We start from the raw sequence: 13,858 nt of genomic DNA, 5'->3' as shown, positions 1-13,858 counted from the left end.
AGATATTTACACGTGGTGCTCAGGATGAGTGAGCTCTTCAGATTTCAGGTGTTGGCATTCATTTTAAAATCTCAAGTTTTTAATTAAATGGAATGTTTTCCTCCTTTCCCTGATTCTCACTAGTTACACAAGTCAATAGATTTCCAGTAAATAACTGGTATTATTTTGTATGTAGTAGAAGATGAAGTATGTGTGTTGTGGCAGTGAGGGGATGAGGGGAGAAATAACCAGAAAACTATGATAAATGCAGAATTCCAGCCCAGCCTTCAGCATTTTGATTCAGCTGGTTAGTTTGGGACCCAGAAATCTGCATTTCTATTTTTTTTTTTTTTTGAGACGGATTCTCACTCTGTCGCCCAGGCGGGAGTGCAGTGACACTATCTTGGCTCACTGCAACCTCCGCCTCCCTGGTTCAAGTGATTATCTTGCCTCAGCCTCCTGAGTAGCTGGGACTACAGGCGCCTGCCACCACACCCGGCTAATTTTTTGTATTTTTAGTAGAGACGCGATTTCACCATGTTAGCCAGGACGGTCTCGATCTCCTGACCTCGTGATCTGCCTGCCTCGGTTTCCCAAAGTGTTGGGATTACAGGCATGAGCCACTGCGCCCGGCTGAAATCTGCATTTCTACAAATACCTAGGTGATCTTCACACAAGCCATCCTGTTTTATAAAAACACCCTTACTTCTTCCTGAAGCATTTTCAGCTGCACTGATCCATCACTGAGATTTACATCAATACAACAAAGGCCAGGGCAGAGGGAAGGGTAAAGGTGAAACAAGATGAACCACAAATGAAAATACTGTGGATGCTGGGTGACGGGAACACGAGGGTCCACTATACCACTTCACTCTATTTTTCTGTATGTTTGAAATTTTCTATAATAAAAAGAAAAAAAAAAAAAGCAAAGCAAAGCTCAGTAAACAGATCAAAGCAAGTCTACAGCCCCATGCTCTTCAAGAGACTTGCCAGTAGAAATTTCATCTGAACTTTTACCAATTCAAGGAGTTGCCTATAATCCCTTTCAGCAATTCCAACACTGAAAGACCCCCAAAGTAATCCTCTCTAACTAAATTCTTAAGCCAAAGAGGTTTCGTTCATATTCTCAGAGATTAAGCTGCTCTTGGAGGAGGTAAATCGAATCTATTTTTCATATATCTATTACTCTAAAAAGAAAAATAAGATTCTGCCAATATCATTATAATGCAGTTAGTACCACAAACATGGTATTTAGAATGTTTATGGTGGTATTTAATAGTTTCAGTGACAGGGAGAAAACATGGACAGAGTCCTTCCAGCTCATCTGTCTCTAAGAAGTCCGAAAGTTGCTCTCTCCTCCCCTCCCCACAACCCCAAAGATTAGGCACAGGAAGCAGAGGATCAAAAATCTATTAAAAATGCCCAGAAGCAATGAGCAAACCCAGCACCCAGATCCTGTTCTGCTTTTTTTTTTTTTTTTTTGAGATAGTCTCACTCTGTCACCCAGACTGGAGTGCAGTGGTCCGATCTCGGCTCATTGCAACTTCCATCTCCTGGGTTCAAGTGATTCTCCTGCCTCAACCTCCCGAGTAGCTGAGATTACAGGCGCGCACCACCACACCTGGCTAATTTTTGTATTGTTAGTAGAGATGAGGTTTCACCATGTTGGTCAGGCTAGTCTCGAACTCCTGACCTCAAGTGATCCGCCCACCTCGGCCTCCCAAAGTGCTGGGATTACAGGCATGAGCCACTGCGCCTGGCCCAGATCTTGGTTTCTCCTATCACTCTCCAATCAGAGGAACCAGAGCTCCTTGAAGAAAAGGCTGATTCTAGGACTGGGGCAGGGAATATACAAGATGAACATGTAGCTTCTTGAAATGCCAGAAAATAAGGAAATGCTTAAAAAAAAAAATGAGGATATGTCAGCAGGGCACCCAGGAGCTAACTGAAAGAGCTCCCAATGGCCAAAGCTGGTACAACGTAAGAATAAATAAACCACACCCTGGAATCAACTCGAAGTATAAAATAAATATCCATGCATCCACACTGACATAAGTAAATGCTTGAATAAAGAAATAAACAGAGGATCGCTTGGGCCCAGGAGTTCAAGACTGCAGTGAGTCATGACTGTGCTACTGCACTCCAGTTTGGACTACAGAGCAAGACCTGTCAAGGAAAGGGAAGGGGAAGAGGAAGAAAAAAAGAAAAGAAGAGAATAGGCAAGTCTCCTAAACAGAACTCCAAAGAATGTCTACAGACACTTCCTTGCAAAGAAGTGGAGCATAGCTTGCCACTCATTAAGTGTTGACCCTGCACTCGTACACCATGGGGAGGGGAGGACAGAGTAACTTTACACGGTGAACGCTGACAAACACTTCTCAGCCAGGTGATCAAGTGACAAGTCATGTTGTATGATGTTGTGTGCACATGCCCTTGATGTGATATGATGAGAATGGCACTTTAACTCTGTGGTCTTCCTCCCAAAAACCCACACCCTCAGTCTAATCGTGAGAAAAACATCAGACGAATCCCAGTTGAGGGACATTCTACAAAATATCTGACCAGTATCCTCAAAGCTGTCCAGGTCACTCTAAACAAGGAATGGACTGGGGGAGCCCAAGGGGCATAACTACTAAATGTAATGTGGTTTCCTGGAAGAGAAAAAAAGACACTAGAGAAATATTAAAGAAACTGAATAAGCTGTGGATTTATTTAACAGCAATATATTAATACTGGTTCCTTAGTTGTGACAAATGTACTACATTAATATAGGATGTTAACAACAGGGACTGGGTAAAAGATACACAGGAACACTCTGTACTATCTTTGCAATGTTTCTGTAAATCTAAAATTGTTCTAAAAGAAAAAGGTTTTAATAAAAAAAAAACTATAAATGGCCTCATTCCAGGTGAAGGTCTGTGGCTGCATGGAAAGTCAAGTCTGCAAGAGAATGAGAGGCTCCAGCTCATACCCTCTCCTTCACACACACACACACGCACACAAACACACACACACGCACATGCACACACACACACGCACATGCACACACACATGCACACACACACACACTGGGGTACTGGTTTGGAGAACTTAGTTCTCTAGTATCATCTTCATCATCCTCAGTTACAAATGCTGACGGAGCATCTACAACCTGTGACATACCATCCAAACACCAATCCCAAAAATGTGCTATCCCAAGGATATAAGACACAGTCCTTGCAAACTAGGTAAAGAGACAGGACTTAAACAATGATGTAGGCCGGACACTGTGGCTCACACCTATAATCCCAATACCGTGGGAGGCCAAGGCCAGAGGACTGCTTGAGGCCAGGAGTTTGAGACCAGCCTGGGCAACATGGCAACTTTACTTTGGTAGCCCATCTCTACAAAAAGTAAAAATTGGCCAAGCATGGTTGCATGAGCCTATAGTCCCAGCTACTCAGGAGCTGAGGTGGGAGGACTGCTTGAGCCTAGGAGTTCAGGGATGCAGTAAGCCATGACAGTTCCTCTGCACTCCAGCCTGGGCAACAGAGCAAGACTTTGTCTCTTAAGCAAACAAACAAAAAACCAATGATATGAAGATATAAAGTGGTATTTGGTATTTGTTAAGTGCAAGTAGTAGACTGGTATGATGAAACCAAACCTTTCTTTTTTTGCTTTTTTTGAGGTGGAGTCTTGCTCTGTCACCAGGCCCAGGCACAGTGGTGCAATCTCAGCTCACTGCAACCTCCACCTCCCGGGTTCAACCTCAGCCTCCCGAGTAGCTGGGACTACAAGTGCCCGCCACCACACCCAGCTAACTTTCTAGTAGAGACAGGGTTTCACCATGTTGGCCAGGATGGTCTCAATCTCTTGACCTCGCAATCCACCCGCCTCGGCCTCCCAAAGTGCTGAGATTACAGGTGTGAGCCACCGCACCCGGCCCGAAACCAAACCTTTTTTAATTTCAGCCAGCAGTAATTTCTCTCTCCTCTCTCCCTCCCTCCCTTCCTTCCTCTTTCTTTCTTTCTTCTCTTTCTTTCTCTCTTTCTTTGAGTCTTGCTCTGTCGCCCAGGCTGGTGTGCAATGGCATGATCTCGGCTCACTGCAACCTCCACCTCCTGGGTTCAAGCGATTCTCCTGCCTCAGCCTCCTGAGTAGCTGGGACTTTAGGAGTGTGCCACCATACCCAGCTAATTTTTGTATTTTTAGTATAGAAGGGGTTTCTCCATGTTGTCCAGGCTGGTCTTGAACTCCTGACCTCACGTGATCCACCCACCTTGACCTCCCACCACGCTGGGATTACAGGCACGAGCCACTGTACCCAGGCAGTACATTTTATGTTCTTTCCATCCTATGTCATTGATAAATAAAAAAATGTGTTAGTGTACCACATGTTCTATACCTTAAAACATCACATAAGTTGACCTTTTAAGAGAATGAAATGAGAATAAACATCGGTTCCAATGTTTTCGTCTGGCACCCCATGAAACATCTTGCTCCACAGGTATACACTCTCAAGTTCACCAGCGGAAGGAATCTCTAAGGGCTGGGCCAGGATCAATAACTCAGTAGAGAAGGTGGGTATGCAAAGAGGTTTTAAAAAAATAAAAAGATGGCAGCACTTAAAGAAGCAGGAAAAGAGGCAACTGCAAACAGGGAGAATATATGGAGAGCCAGAAGATGGGAATTTGCATGGAATATTTTGCAAGCAATAGGCAGATCAAGTTAGCTCTGAAGAAAGTGCTGTGGAAGGTGGAGGCAAGAACAACAACAGATGCGCTGCAGCAGACACCCCGATGCAACGGTCTCCCTTCACCAGATGCAGGGAGCCAGGGGCTACTTTAGCCATAGCACATGGTCCTGGCACACCTAATTTGACCTGATGGTAACTCAAGCCTTTTAAAATATGAAAACTACCCAGGTGCAGTGGCTCATGCCTGTAATCCCAGCACTTTGGGAGGCTGAGGCGGGAGGATTACTTGAGTCCAGGAGTTTGAGACCAGCCTGGGCGATATAGTAAGATCCCATCTCTATAGAAAAAAAATGTTTTACATCAGTCAGGCATGGTGATGTGCACTTGTAGTCCCAGCTATTCAGGAGGCTGAGGTGGGAGGATCGTTTTAGCCCAAAAAGTTGAGACTGCAGTGAATATGACTGCACCACTGCATTCCAGCCCGAGTGACAGAACAAGACCGTCTCTAAAAAAAAAACAAACAAAAAAAACTTTAAAAAAACACATATAATAAAATGCAAAACCTACCAAATTGTCAAAAATTAAACAGAAGGTTTACCACCACCACCCCCTCCCACCAAAGGCCCAGGTGGGCAGAGGAGTACAGAGTCACTCTTTTGTGGCTGGGGAAGGAAAAAAAGGCAGAGAAAATGAAAGATATTGATCAATGTTGTGGCTGCGGGTATCTGAGACATCTGGCATAAATAGTGCTCACTTTTCCCACCTGAATCACAATACAATAAGTGAGATTTGGAATCACTGCACTGAGCTAACTTTTGCAAAAAAAAAAAAAAAAAAAAAAAAAAATGTAATGATGAGGTTACTTTTCTGATATGCCTGCTCTTTGTGACAAACAATTGTAATGCCAAGGCAGGGCTCCGAATTAGCCACTTGCTGCAATTTTAAAAGACATCAATCCAATATTTTGCTCTGCAGACACACTAATTTTACCATACTTCCCCAGTTTTCTGCAACAGTATCTTCACAAGAAGATTCAAAGAAAAGCTGATAATAGAATCTAAAAACCCTAGAGGGAGCAGTCTTTCTAGATCAGAGATGGTTGTCCAGCATCTCCTCCGAGAATATTCCTTCCCTCATTTTAGTAAATACAAAGTTTTAAAATAGTAATAAAGCACAGCCAGTCGACTATAAAAGCACATGATTTTAAATGAGAAAGGGCCGGGTGCGGTGGCTCACACCTATAATCCTACCACTTTTGGAGACTGAGGCAGGAGGATCACTTGAGGCCAGGAATTTGAGACCAGCCTGGGCAACATAGTGAGACCCCAGCTGTATTAGTCCATTCTCACAGTGCTATAAAGAACCGCTCAAGACTGGATAATTTATCAAGGAAAGAGGTTTAATTGACTCACAGTTCCACATGGCTGGGGAGGCCTCAGGAAACTTACAAACATGGCGGAAGGGGAAGTAAACATGTCCTTCTTCACATGGCAGCAGGAGAGAGAAGTGCCAAGCAAAGGGGGCAAAGTCCTTATAAAACCATCAGATCTTGTGAGAACTCATTCACTATCACAAGAATAGCATGGGGGTAACCACCCTCGTGATTCAACTATCTCCCACAGGGTCCCTCACACGACACATGGAGATTACGGGAACTACAATTCAAGATAAGAATTGGGTGCGGAAACAGCCAAACCATATCACCATCTCTACAAAAAAATAAAGTGGGCATGGTGGCACACACCTGTAGTCACACACCTACAGCTAAGTGTGTGTAGGTGACACACACCTACTCAGGAGGCTGAGGCAGGAGGACTGCTTGAGCCTGGGAGTTTGAGGCTACAGTGAGCTATGATCGTGCCACTGCACTTCAGCCTGGGTGACAGAGCAAGACTGTTTTTCCCTTAAGTCTCTTTCTTCTGTTCTGCAGTGGGGAGCTGAGGTTGTGCTACCTCAGTTCTCATCTCTTCACCAGCAAAAACTCCGCAATTATTTTGTCTTTTCTTTTTTCAAAGCCCTCTTCTCACTTCCCTCACCCTTGTAGTGGGCCTAGATTTGGGAGTTCACGAAGAATCAGGATCACAATCATAATTATAATCCCAGCTGGCCTTACATGTCCTAACCAAGGACTGGGCACTGTACCTGCCTCACACCAGCACTGTCCCACAGAACCTTTTTCCATAATGGGAAGTTCTCTTCTGTGCTGTCCAATGCCGTAGTCACTAGCCACCTGTAGTTATCAAGCCCTTAACTTGTGGCCAGTGCCACTGAAGAACTGAAGCTTTCGTTCTAAAACATTTACGTTTAAGCAGCCACAGGGCTACTGTAAGTGGCTACTGTACTAGACGACACAGGTTTGGACCTTCACAAGACTGTAACTATTCTCCCCGTTTTACAGATAAACCAAGTCTTGCCTGGTGCAGTGACTCATGCCTATAACCCCAGCACTTTGGGAGGCTGAAATGGGAGGATCTCTTGAGGCCAGGAGTTGGAGGTTGCAGTGAGCTATGATCGCACCACTGCACTCTAGCCTGGGCAGCAGAGCAAGGTCCTGTCTCTTAAAAAAAAGAAAAATGAGAGGGAGAAAGAAAAACATCAGTCACATTCATCTCTCTGGTTTCTAAGAGAAAGCATCAGCTCTGGGCCTGTTCCACTACAACCTGGGTTAATCAGGGATGCCTCATGACAATATACAATTGTGTTTAAGATCAAGAAAAACTTTCAAGTGCTCATGATTCCTTTAAATAAATTAAAATCAGCAACTGTTCACATGCAAGAGCTTTAGTCATCTTCCACTTTAAAAACAGGTTTATTACATAAAAGCAGACTAACCCAGATGATCCTAAAAATTTCCAGCATAGTTCTCCAACACTACGAATTTCAAGTAGTAACAATACCAGCTTAGACTTAAATAAACCAGATTTCTCTCTAAAGCATCTCCATCCACCATAAAAAAGCTATTTTGAGCAACAAAGATTTTTTAAATCCAGTAAATTCTAGACATGCCATGTTAAGCAGCTACCACTCTGAGCTCCTGCTTTGAAGCCATACCACCTACCATTAGTCAATTTGATGATAACCAAATTTACAAAGAAATCTGAAACAATGAAGCAATCTAGTGTGAGAGGGTATACCACTGTGCCCCCCACAACCCTTTGGGTAAATATTGTCATCGCCACCCTTTTTAATGATGGAGTTCTAAGCCCAGAGGTCGAGTAACTGACCCAGGGTCCTTAAGCTATTCCAGTGGCAGCCAAGGCTTCACACTCAGATCTCACTACAAAGCCCAAGCTCTTCCTATACAACACTCTGTTCCAGCTAGGATTGGTTCATGAATTTTACTCTCAATTAAACGAAAAAGCTGGATTATTTCTATATGTCCATTTACAAGAACTTTTTTGAGGACTCATTTGTTTACTGTTTCAGAACCCTGGACGTCCCTTATTTACATGACAGTGTCTTTTTAAAATTATATCTACAGCTGTTATCTAAGTGACACAATACACAGGGGCCAGAGAGGGCCCAAGGACTCTAAATTTTTAAGAGAATCTGCAGGAACACTCAGCACACTGATTATCAGCAAAACTGTAAGGATTTGATAACTTCAGTGCTAATCAGCTACAAAACTGCAGGACAGACTTCCTATTATTGTTCAAATGAGCATATTTAGTTAACCCCAAAATATCACCAAGTAAAAGTAATTGTAGCAATCCCAACCAAAATCAAATTTCAAGATTTATAGCTGTAAATCCTAAAATAATTTGCATAGAAAGCCTGTTGAAAATAATTTTCTCAGAGGCTGTTAAACACAATAATTCATAATTTAGAAAGCATTTCCTTTACTTTAGAAATCTTTTTCAAAATACAAGTCTGTTTGTTTAATCTAAAACGAGAGGCTCGGTTTCACAAGCTGCGGTTTAATCAGTAGCTGAGTCCCACTGGCTTCACGGGCTTCCGTGAGGTCCTTTATCTGGAGCTGCTAAAAGCTTCCTCTGTACTCTGTGACCTAATATGCTGCAGAACAATAGAACTGGGTTTCCTTGTCTCACCACTATCCTAATATTAATAAGAGAGTGTGAGCTTAGAGAAATTCCTTCACATATACTAGATCTTTCTTTATTTCTAGTCCTCGTTCATGATGTGAATCCTGAGAATCTTGGAAAAGCCGCATCCATGTTTTCTAAGAGAAGAATGATCTGATAACTATGATCTGGGGAAAAGAACTGAACTGTAATCTTAGTTTGGCAATTTAACTGGGTGTGAAAACAGTGAACTTTCTCCCTTTACATAAAAGCTTCCTAGAGAGGACCAGCAAGTCTTAGTCTACATAACAACAAGGGCCCTTACAGAAACACAGATTCTCAGGAAAAGAGGCTCCTAGACGGGGCGGGGGTGCAGGGCATAAGGGCATCCCAGCTCAAAGAAGAGGCCCAAAATAAAGTTCAACCAAGAAATGCCTTCTTGCCTGATGGGCAAATGCAATCTATATATTTACATAGCTTTATTATGACTGAATGAGAAAATATCTTTTTCAGCTTCTGAGCCTAGCAATGAATCTAGATGATGAAGACACCATAGATAAATGATCTTCAGTTTAAAAGCTGAATTTTAGTTAACTGCATGCTTTCTCTAAGGCACCATTAAACTGGATAGACTGATCAGGCTTCAAGCAGAAAGAAGAACAAGGAGGCGAAAAACCCTATGAAATGGGTCTATCCTTATTTGAAAGTGTCTAGCTCTATCTTCACAAGGAGTGCAGGCTCCTGGATCACCACAAGCTTTAGTTATGTTTTCGGCGTGTAACTGCTCTTTTATCTACCATACATGGTCAAGCGGGATTCCTCTTTTTTAACCAGCGAGCTCACTAGTCAGGATTAGCTCAAAGTTTTTTTTTAAATCTTGGTCTAATATATCTTGGTCAAGAACCCACCTCGGTTAACGAGGATCAATAAACTCTTCTGGGTGGAGAGACAAGCCCCTGAATCTACGTCTGACTGTGCACCTTTCTTTCTTTCTTTTTTTTTTTTTTTGAGACGGAGTCTCACTCTGTTGCCCAGGCTATGATGCAGTGGCACAATCTCGGCTCACTGTAAGCTCCGCTCCCTGGGTGCAAGCAATTTTCCTGCCTCAGCCTCCCAAATAGTTGGGATTACAGGCTCCCACCACCATGCACGGCTAATTTTTGTATTTTTAGTAGAGAGGGAGTTTCACCATGTTGGTTAGGCTGGTCTCGAACTCCTAACCTCAAGCAATCCACCCACCTGGGCCTCCCAAAGTGCTGGGATTAACAGGCGTGATCCACTGCTCCCGGCCTGACTGTGCATCTTTTCCACAGACTTTAACCCTAGGTACCCATCATTCATATGCAACACATCAAAACATATACACCTATCCTACAAAGATCAGAATATGAAAGGAAAATTTGTAGCAAAAGTTGCTACAAATTACCAAATATTTCCTTATGCTTTATGTATGTCAAGATTTGGTATCTCTATTTACAGATTAACTTTTCTGATTGCTTTGTTCTACAACACCCCAACAAAACTCAGTTTTTAATAATTCATGACACCATAAAATTGTAAAAGAACGGAATAAAAACCATGTAAGAAGTGTACAGGTGGCCAGGCGCCGTGGCTCACGCCTGTAATCCCAGCACTTTGGGAGGCCGAGGCGGGTGAATCACGAGGTCAGGAGTTCAAGACCAGCCTGGCCAAGATGATGAAACCCGTCTCTACTAAAAATACAAAAATTAGCCGGGCATGGTGGCAGGGGCCTGTAGTCCCAGCTACACGGGAGGCTGAGGCAGAGAATTGCTTGAACCCGGGAGGCGAGGGTTGCAGTCAGCCGATATCACCCCGATGATGCACTCCAGCTTGGGTGACAGAGCAAGACTCCATCTCCAAAAAAAAAAAAAAAAAAAAAAAAAAGGTGTGCAGGCAGACATAGGTTCCTATAAAGAATCAATACTTCAAAATATATAAAAATCCAATTAAGTGTAAAGTCATCTGGAAGCTTCTTGAATCCCCATCATATAAATGCTCTTTACCTACTACCCTATACTAGTGCTAACTTTCAATATCAATATCTTTAAATATCAACATCACCATCCTTCCACATAATCTTTCATTATTTCCCAGGTACTTTCTGTGACTCTTACCGGGGTTGCCTATACACATCTGATAACATTTACTCTTCTTATCTATCAGATCAGAAAACAGAATTCACCTCACAAGTATTTGATCTAAGGCAGTAACAGAAATTTAGTGCTACATTATACGGTACAATGAGGACATTTAATGTTCAACTAAAGGGCACTCAATGACAAACCCTGATGTAGCTCTGAAAGCAATTACATGTAGCTTTCATCGTAGATTTGTTTGAAAAATACGTCTTTACTGGAGACAGTACATCCACATTCTGTACCCAATTAACATTATTCCAAAATAACTCTTGACCTCAAGAGTATTCCAAAACAGTTACAAGACTTAAAAAAAAATCATACAACTAGGGGTATCTAAGACCTGGGGTTGGGGCTCTGCCTACAATGAAGCTGTGTCACCTTGGGTAGGTCATTTGACCCAACATGCCCAGTATCTCCTACTACGTAACGAAGAAATTAGTCTAAATTTTCTTTAAGGTCTCTTCTAACTCTAACATTCTATGAATGTATGAAATTTCAATCTTTCCCCATTTCAAAGGTAATGGCGGCAGTCAATAATGCCAAGTTAGCCTAGATATTTTTTTCCTTTTTAGAAAAATGATCCAACTTGGGATGTTTTCTTGGGTTGAAGTTTTATTTAGGAAAATAAACCCCAAATAAAAACGATGTTGAGAAAATGGGGGGGGGGAGAAAATCATACACTGACGTTAGCTAAAATAGAAACTTCCCTCACCCTTAAGCCAGTTTGTCGATAGTTATTCAACGCCTGCTACTCTATGGCTTCCTAAAATAGAAATATTTATAGTTGTTTCCTTCTCATCCCCGGAGATACATTCCGAATAAAAAGCACAGCGTCTAAAATCAATTTACAACTTCAGAATAAGTTGCAGGGAGCGAAACAAACTCCGCACAGCTCGCCAAGTTATTTGCATTTAAGTATGATTAGGGCTAAGAAACGGTTCTTATTAGGAGATGCGAGAAAAAAGCACAAGAGGCAGGTGACATCTGGAAAGGGAAGCTGAATTGCCAGGAAGCGATATAAGCTGAGGATCTTAAGGCAACAGGTCCAAGGCCGGTACCGCAGCCTATCCCGGGAGGGGTCGGTGGCTGCCACCTCGCCCGCCGCCCTCCCCAGCCCCAACGACGTCGCCTCGCCCCCGCCCCCCCCATCCCACGCCCCTGCGGCAGAAATCTCCCTAATCACTCGCCTCCCTGGGCTTCCCGCCCCCGGCAGGCCCTCCGATCCCTCGGCGTTGAGGCCGGCCCGGCCCTGCCGCCTCCTCCCCTCCACGCCGAAGACCCCGCAGCCCCGTCCCCGCCGCGGGCCCGCTCACCTGCACCTGTTTGCGGAAGTGGCGCGGCCCCAGCACTGCCGGCGATCAGGAGGACCAGCAGCAGCAGCAGCCTCCGCCGCAACGCCGGCGGCCCCGGCATCTCGCCCACGGCGCGGCTCCGGGGCCGGCTCTCCAGTCGCCTTCCGTCCGTCCGTCCGTCCGTTCGCCCGTCAGTCGGTCCTGCCTCCCTCCGCTGTCTCAGCGGCACCCGCGCCGGCTGCTCCCGAGCACACGTTGCTTCTGCCAAACCTCGGTCCGGCTCCCGGTCCGCACCTGCCGCTCCAGTCGCAGAAACACCATCCTTCCCGCCAGCCTGAGCCGCCGCCGCCGCCGCCTCTCAACAGCAGCAACGGCAGCAGCCCTGCGGAGCGGCGGGCCCGGGCAGCCGCGCTCCCGCCGCCATGATGGGCTGCGTCATGTGACGTAGCGCGGGGGCGGGACGTCGTGATGGACAGGGCGGCCAGCCACTCGTCAGTCCACACCGGCCCAGAAGGCCCCGCCCATCATCCTGAAGGAGTGAGCGGTGGCGGCCTGTGCGCCCCCTGCAGACGGAGGAGTGCGTGGGCAGCAGGTAACACCAACAATTATTTTAAATTGAAAAATACAGGAAAATGTAAAGAAGACCATGACAATCATCCTGATATTTTTTTCTCAGTGTTTCATAACATGCAACAATAGGCCTGTCTTGTCTTCTGCCTTTTTTTTTTTTACTTGTCAGAGCTGTTTTAGGCTCTTCTCCTTAAGTTGACCTACACATCCTCTCAGCCATCAAACAGCTTTGGGCTTTTCACTTGAATTGATCAAGAAGAGAATGCCTCTCTCGGCATCACCCACTGACTCACCTCCTGAGCTCAAGCTGTTGCCTCTTGTCCACCTGGCAGACACTCTTCCTTTCATCTGTCGAGACTCACCTGACATATGACTTCATCCATGACTCTCTAGGAGAAATGACTGTCATCTCCTTAGTGCCCCGCCCTAGCCCTGTATGGACTGCTATCCCAGCTGCAGTGTCCTATTGACCCGTGACTGTAAGCTCCCTGAGGACAGCAACTGTGTCTGATTCAGCTGGTGGGAAATCCCTGGTGCAGGACCTGGGTTGGAGCAGGTGTTCTCTAAAGCAATGGTGCATGGCCCTGGTCCCAGGTACCAGGGCAGAGCAGCTCCCAGGGGTGGCCTTCTCCCCACCAAGAGGTGAGGTGAGAACACAGTCCTGCAGAGAGGATAGAGAAAGCACTCTCCAGACACAAGTAATATAGTGGTCAGAGGCATGGGGGTTGGGAAAATGCCAAGCTTTTCTGGAGAGGCACTGTGGTTCAGTGTGTGCATGAGAGGAGCTGATTTCAATCTTATCAGATGAGACTTTGCCACCTGGCAACAGGGTAACCTCCCCAATTCTCCAAATTCCCCAAATGTCCATGCTAAATGCCAGCTGTCGATGATGTTAGCACAGCACTGGACACACAGATGATGCCCAGGGAATATTTGTTGGATGATTGAGGCAAGCCAATAAATATCTAAGGAGACAAATAGCTGGAACGAGAAACATTGAATTTAAAGGTCCATGGCTTGGCCGGGCACGGTGGCTCACGCCTGTAATCTCAGCACTTTGGGAGGCCAAGGTGGGTGAATCACTTCAGGCCAGGAGTTCGAGACAAGCCTGGCCAATATGGTCATACCCCATCTCTACTAAAAATACAAAAAATATTAGCC

At 44.9% G+C, this 13,858-nt stretch overlaps 1 protein-coding gene across 5 annotated transcripts in view; it reads right to left on the bottom strand.

The window, feature by feature from the left end:
- LMTK2 (lemur tyrosine kinase 2) overlaps window positions 1–12,571 on the bottom strand; it is a 100,534-nt gene extending 87,963 nt beyond the window's left edge. For 2 of the 5 annotated variants that reach the window (XM_054494812.2, XM_063668106.1), the window contains exon 1: window positions 12,149–12,571. In XM_054494812.2, coding sequence (XP_054350787.1) covers window positions 12,149–12,248 — 100 coding nt within the window. In that variant the 5' untranslated portion in view covers window positions 12,249–12,571. The remainder of the gene's footprint in view (window positions 1–12,148) is intronic. The other 3 variants (XM_063668109.1, XM_063668107.1, XM_054494813.2) reach the window with 2 other exon arrangements.
- Window positions 12,572–13,858: the final 1,287 nt, after the last annotated feature.

The sequence above is a fragment of the Pongo pygmaeus genome, chromosome 6 (genome assembly GCF_028885625.2).
Source record: "Pongo pygmaeus isolate AG05252 chromosome 6, NHGRI_mPonPyg2-v2.0_pri, whole genome shotgun sequence".
Classification (NCBI taxonomy): Eukaryota; Metazoa; Chordata; class Mammalia; order Primates; family Hominidae; genus Pongo; species Pongo pygmaeus.
Note: the sequence above shows the minus strand (reverse complement) of the source record. Positions and strands in the feature narration are given on the sequence as shown.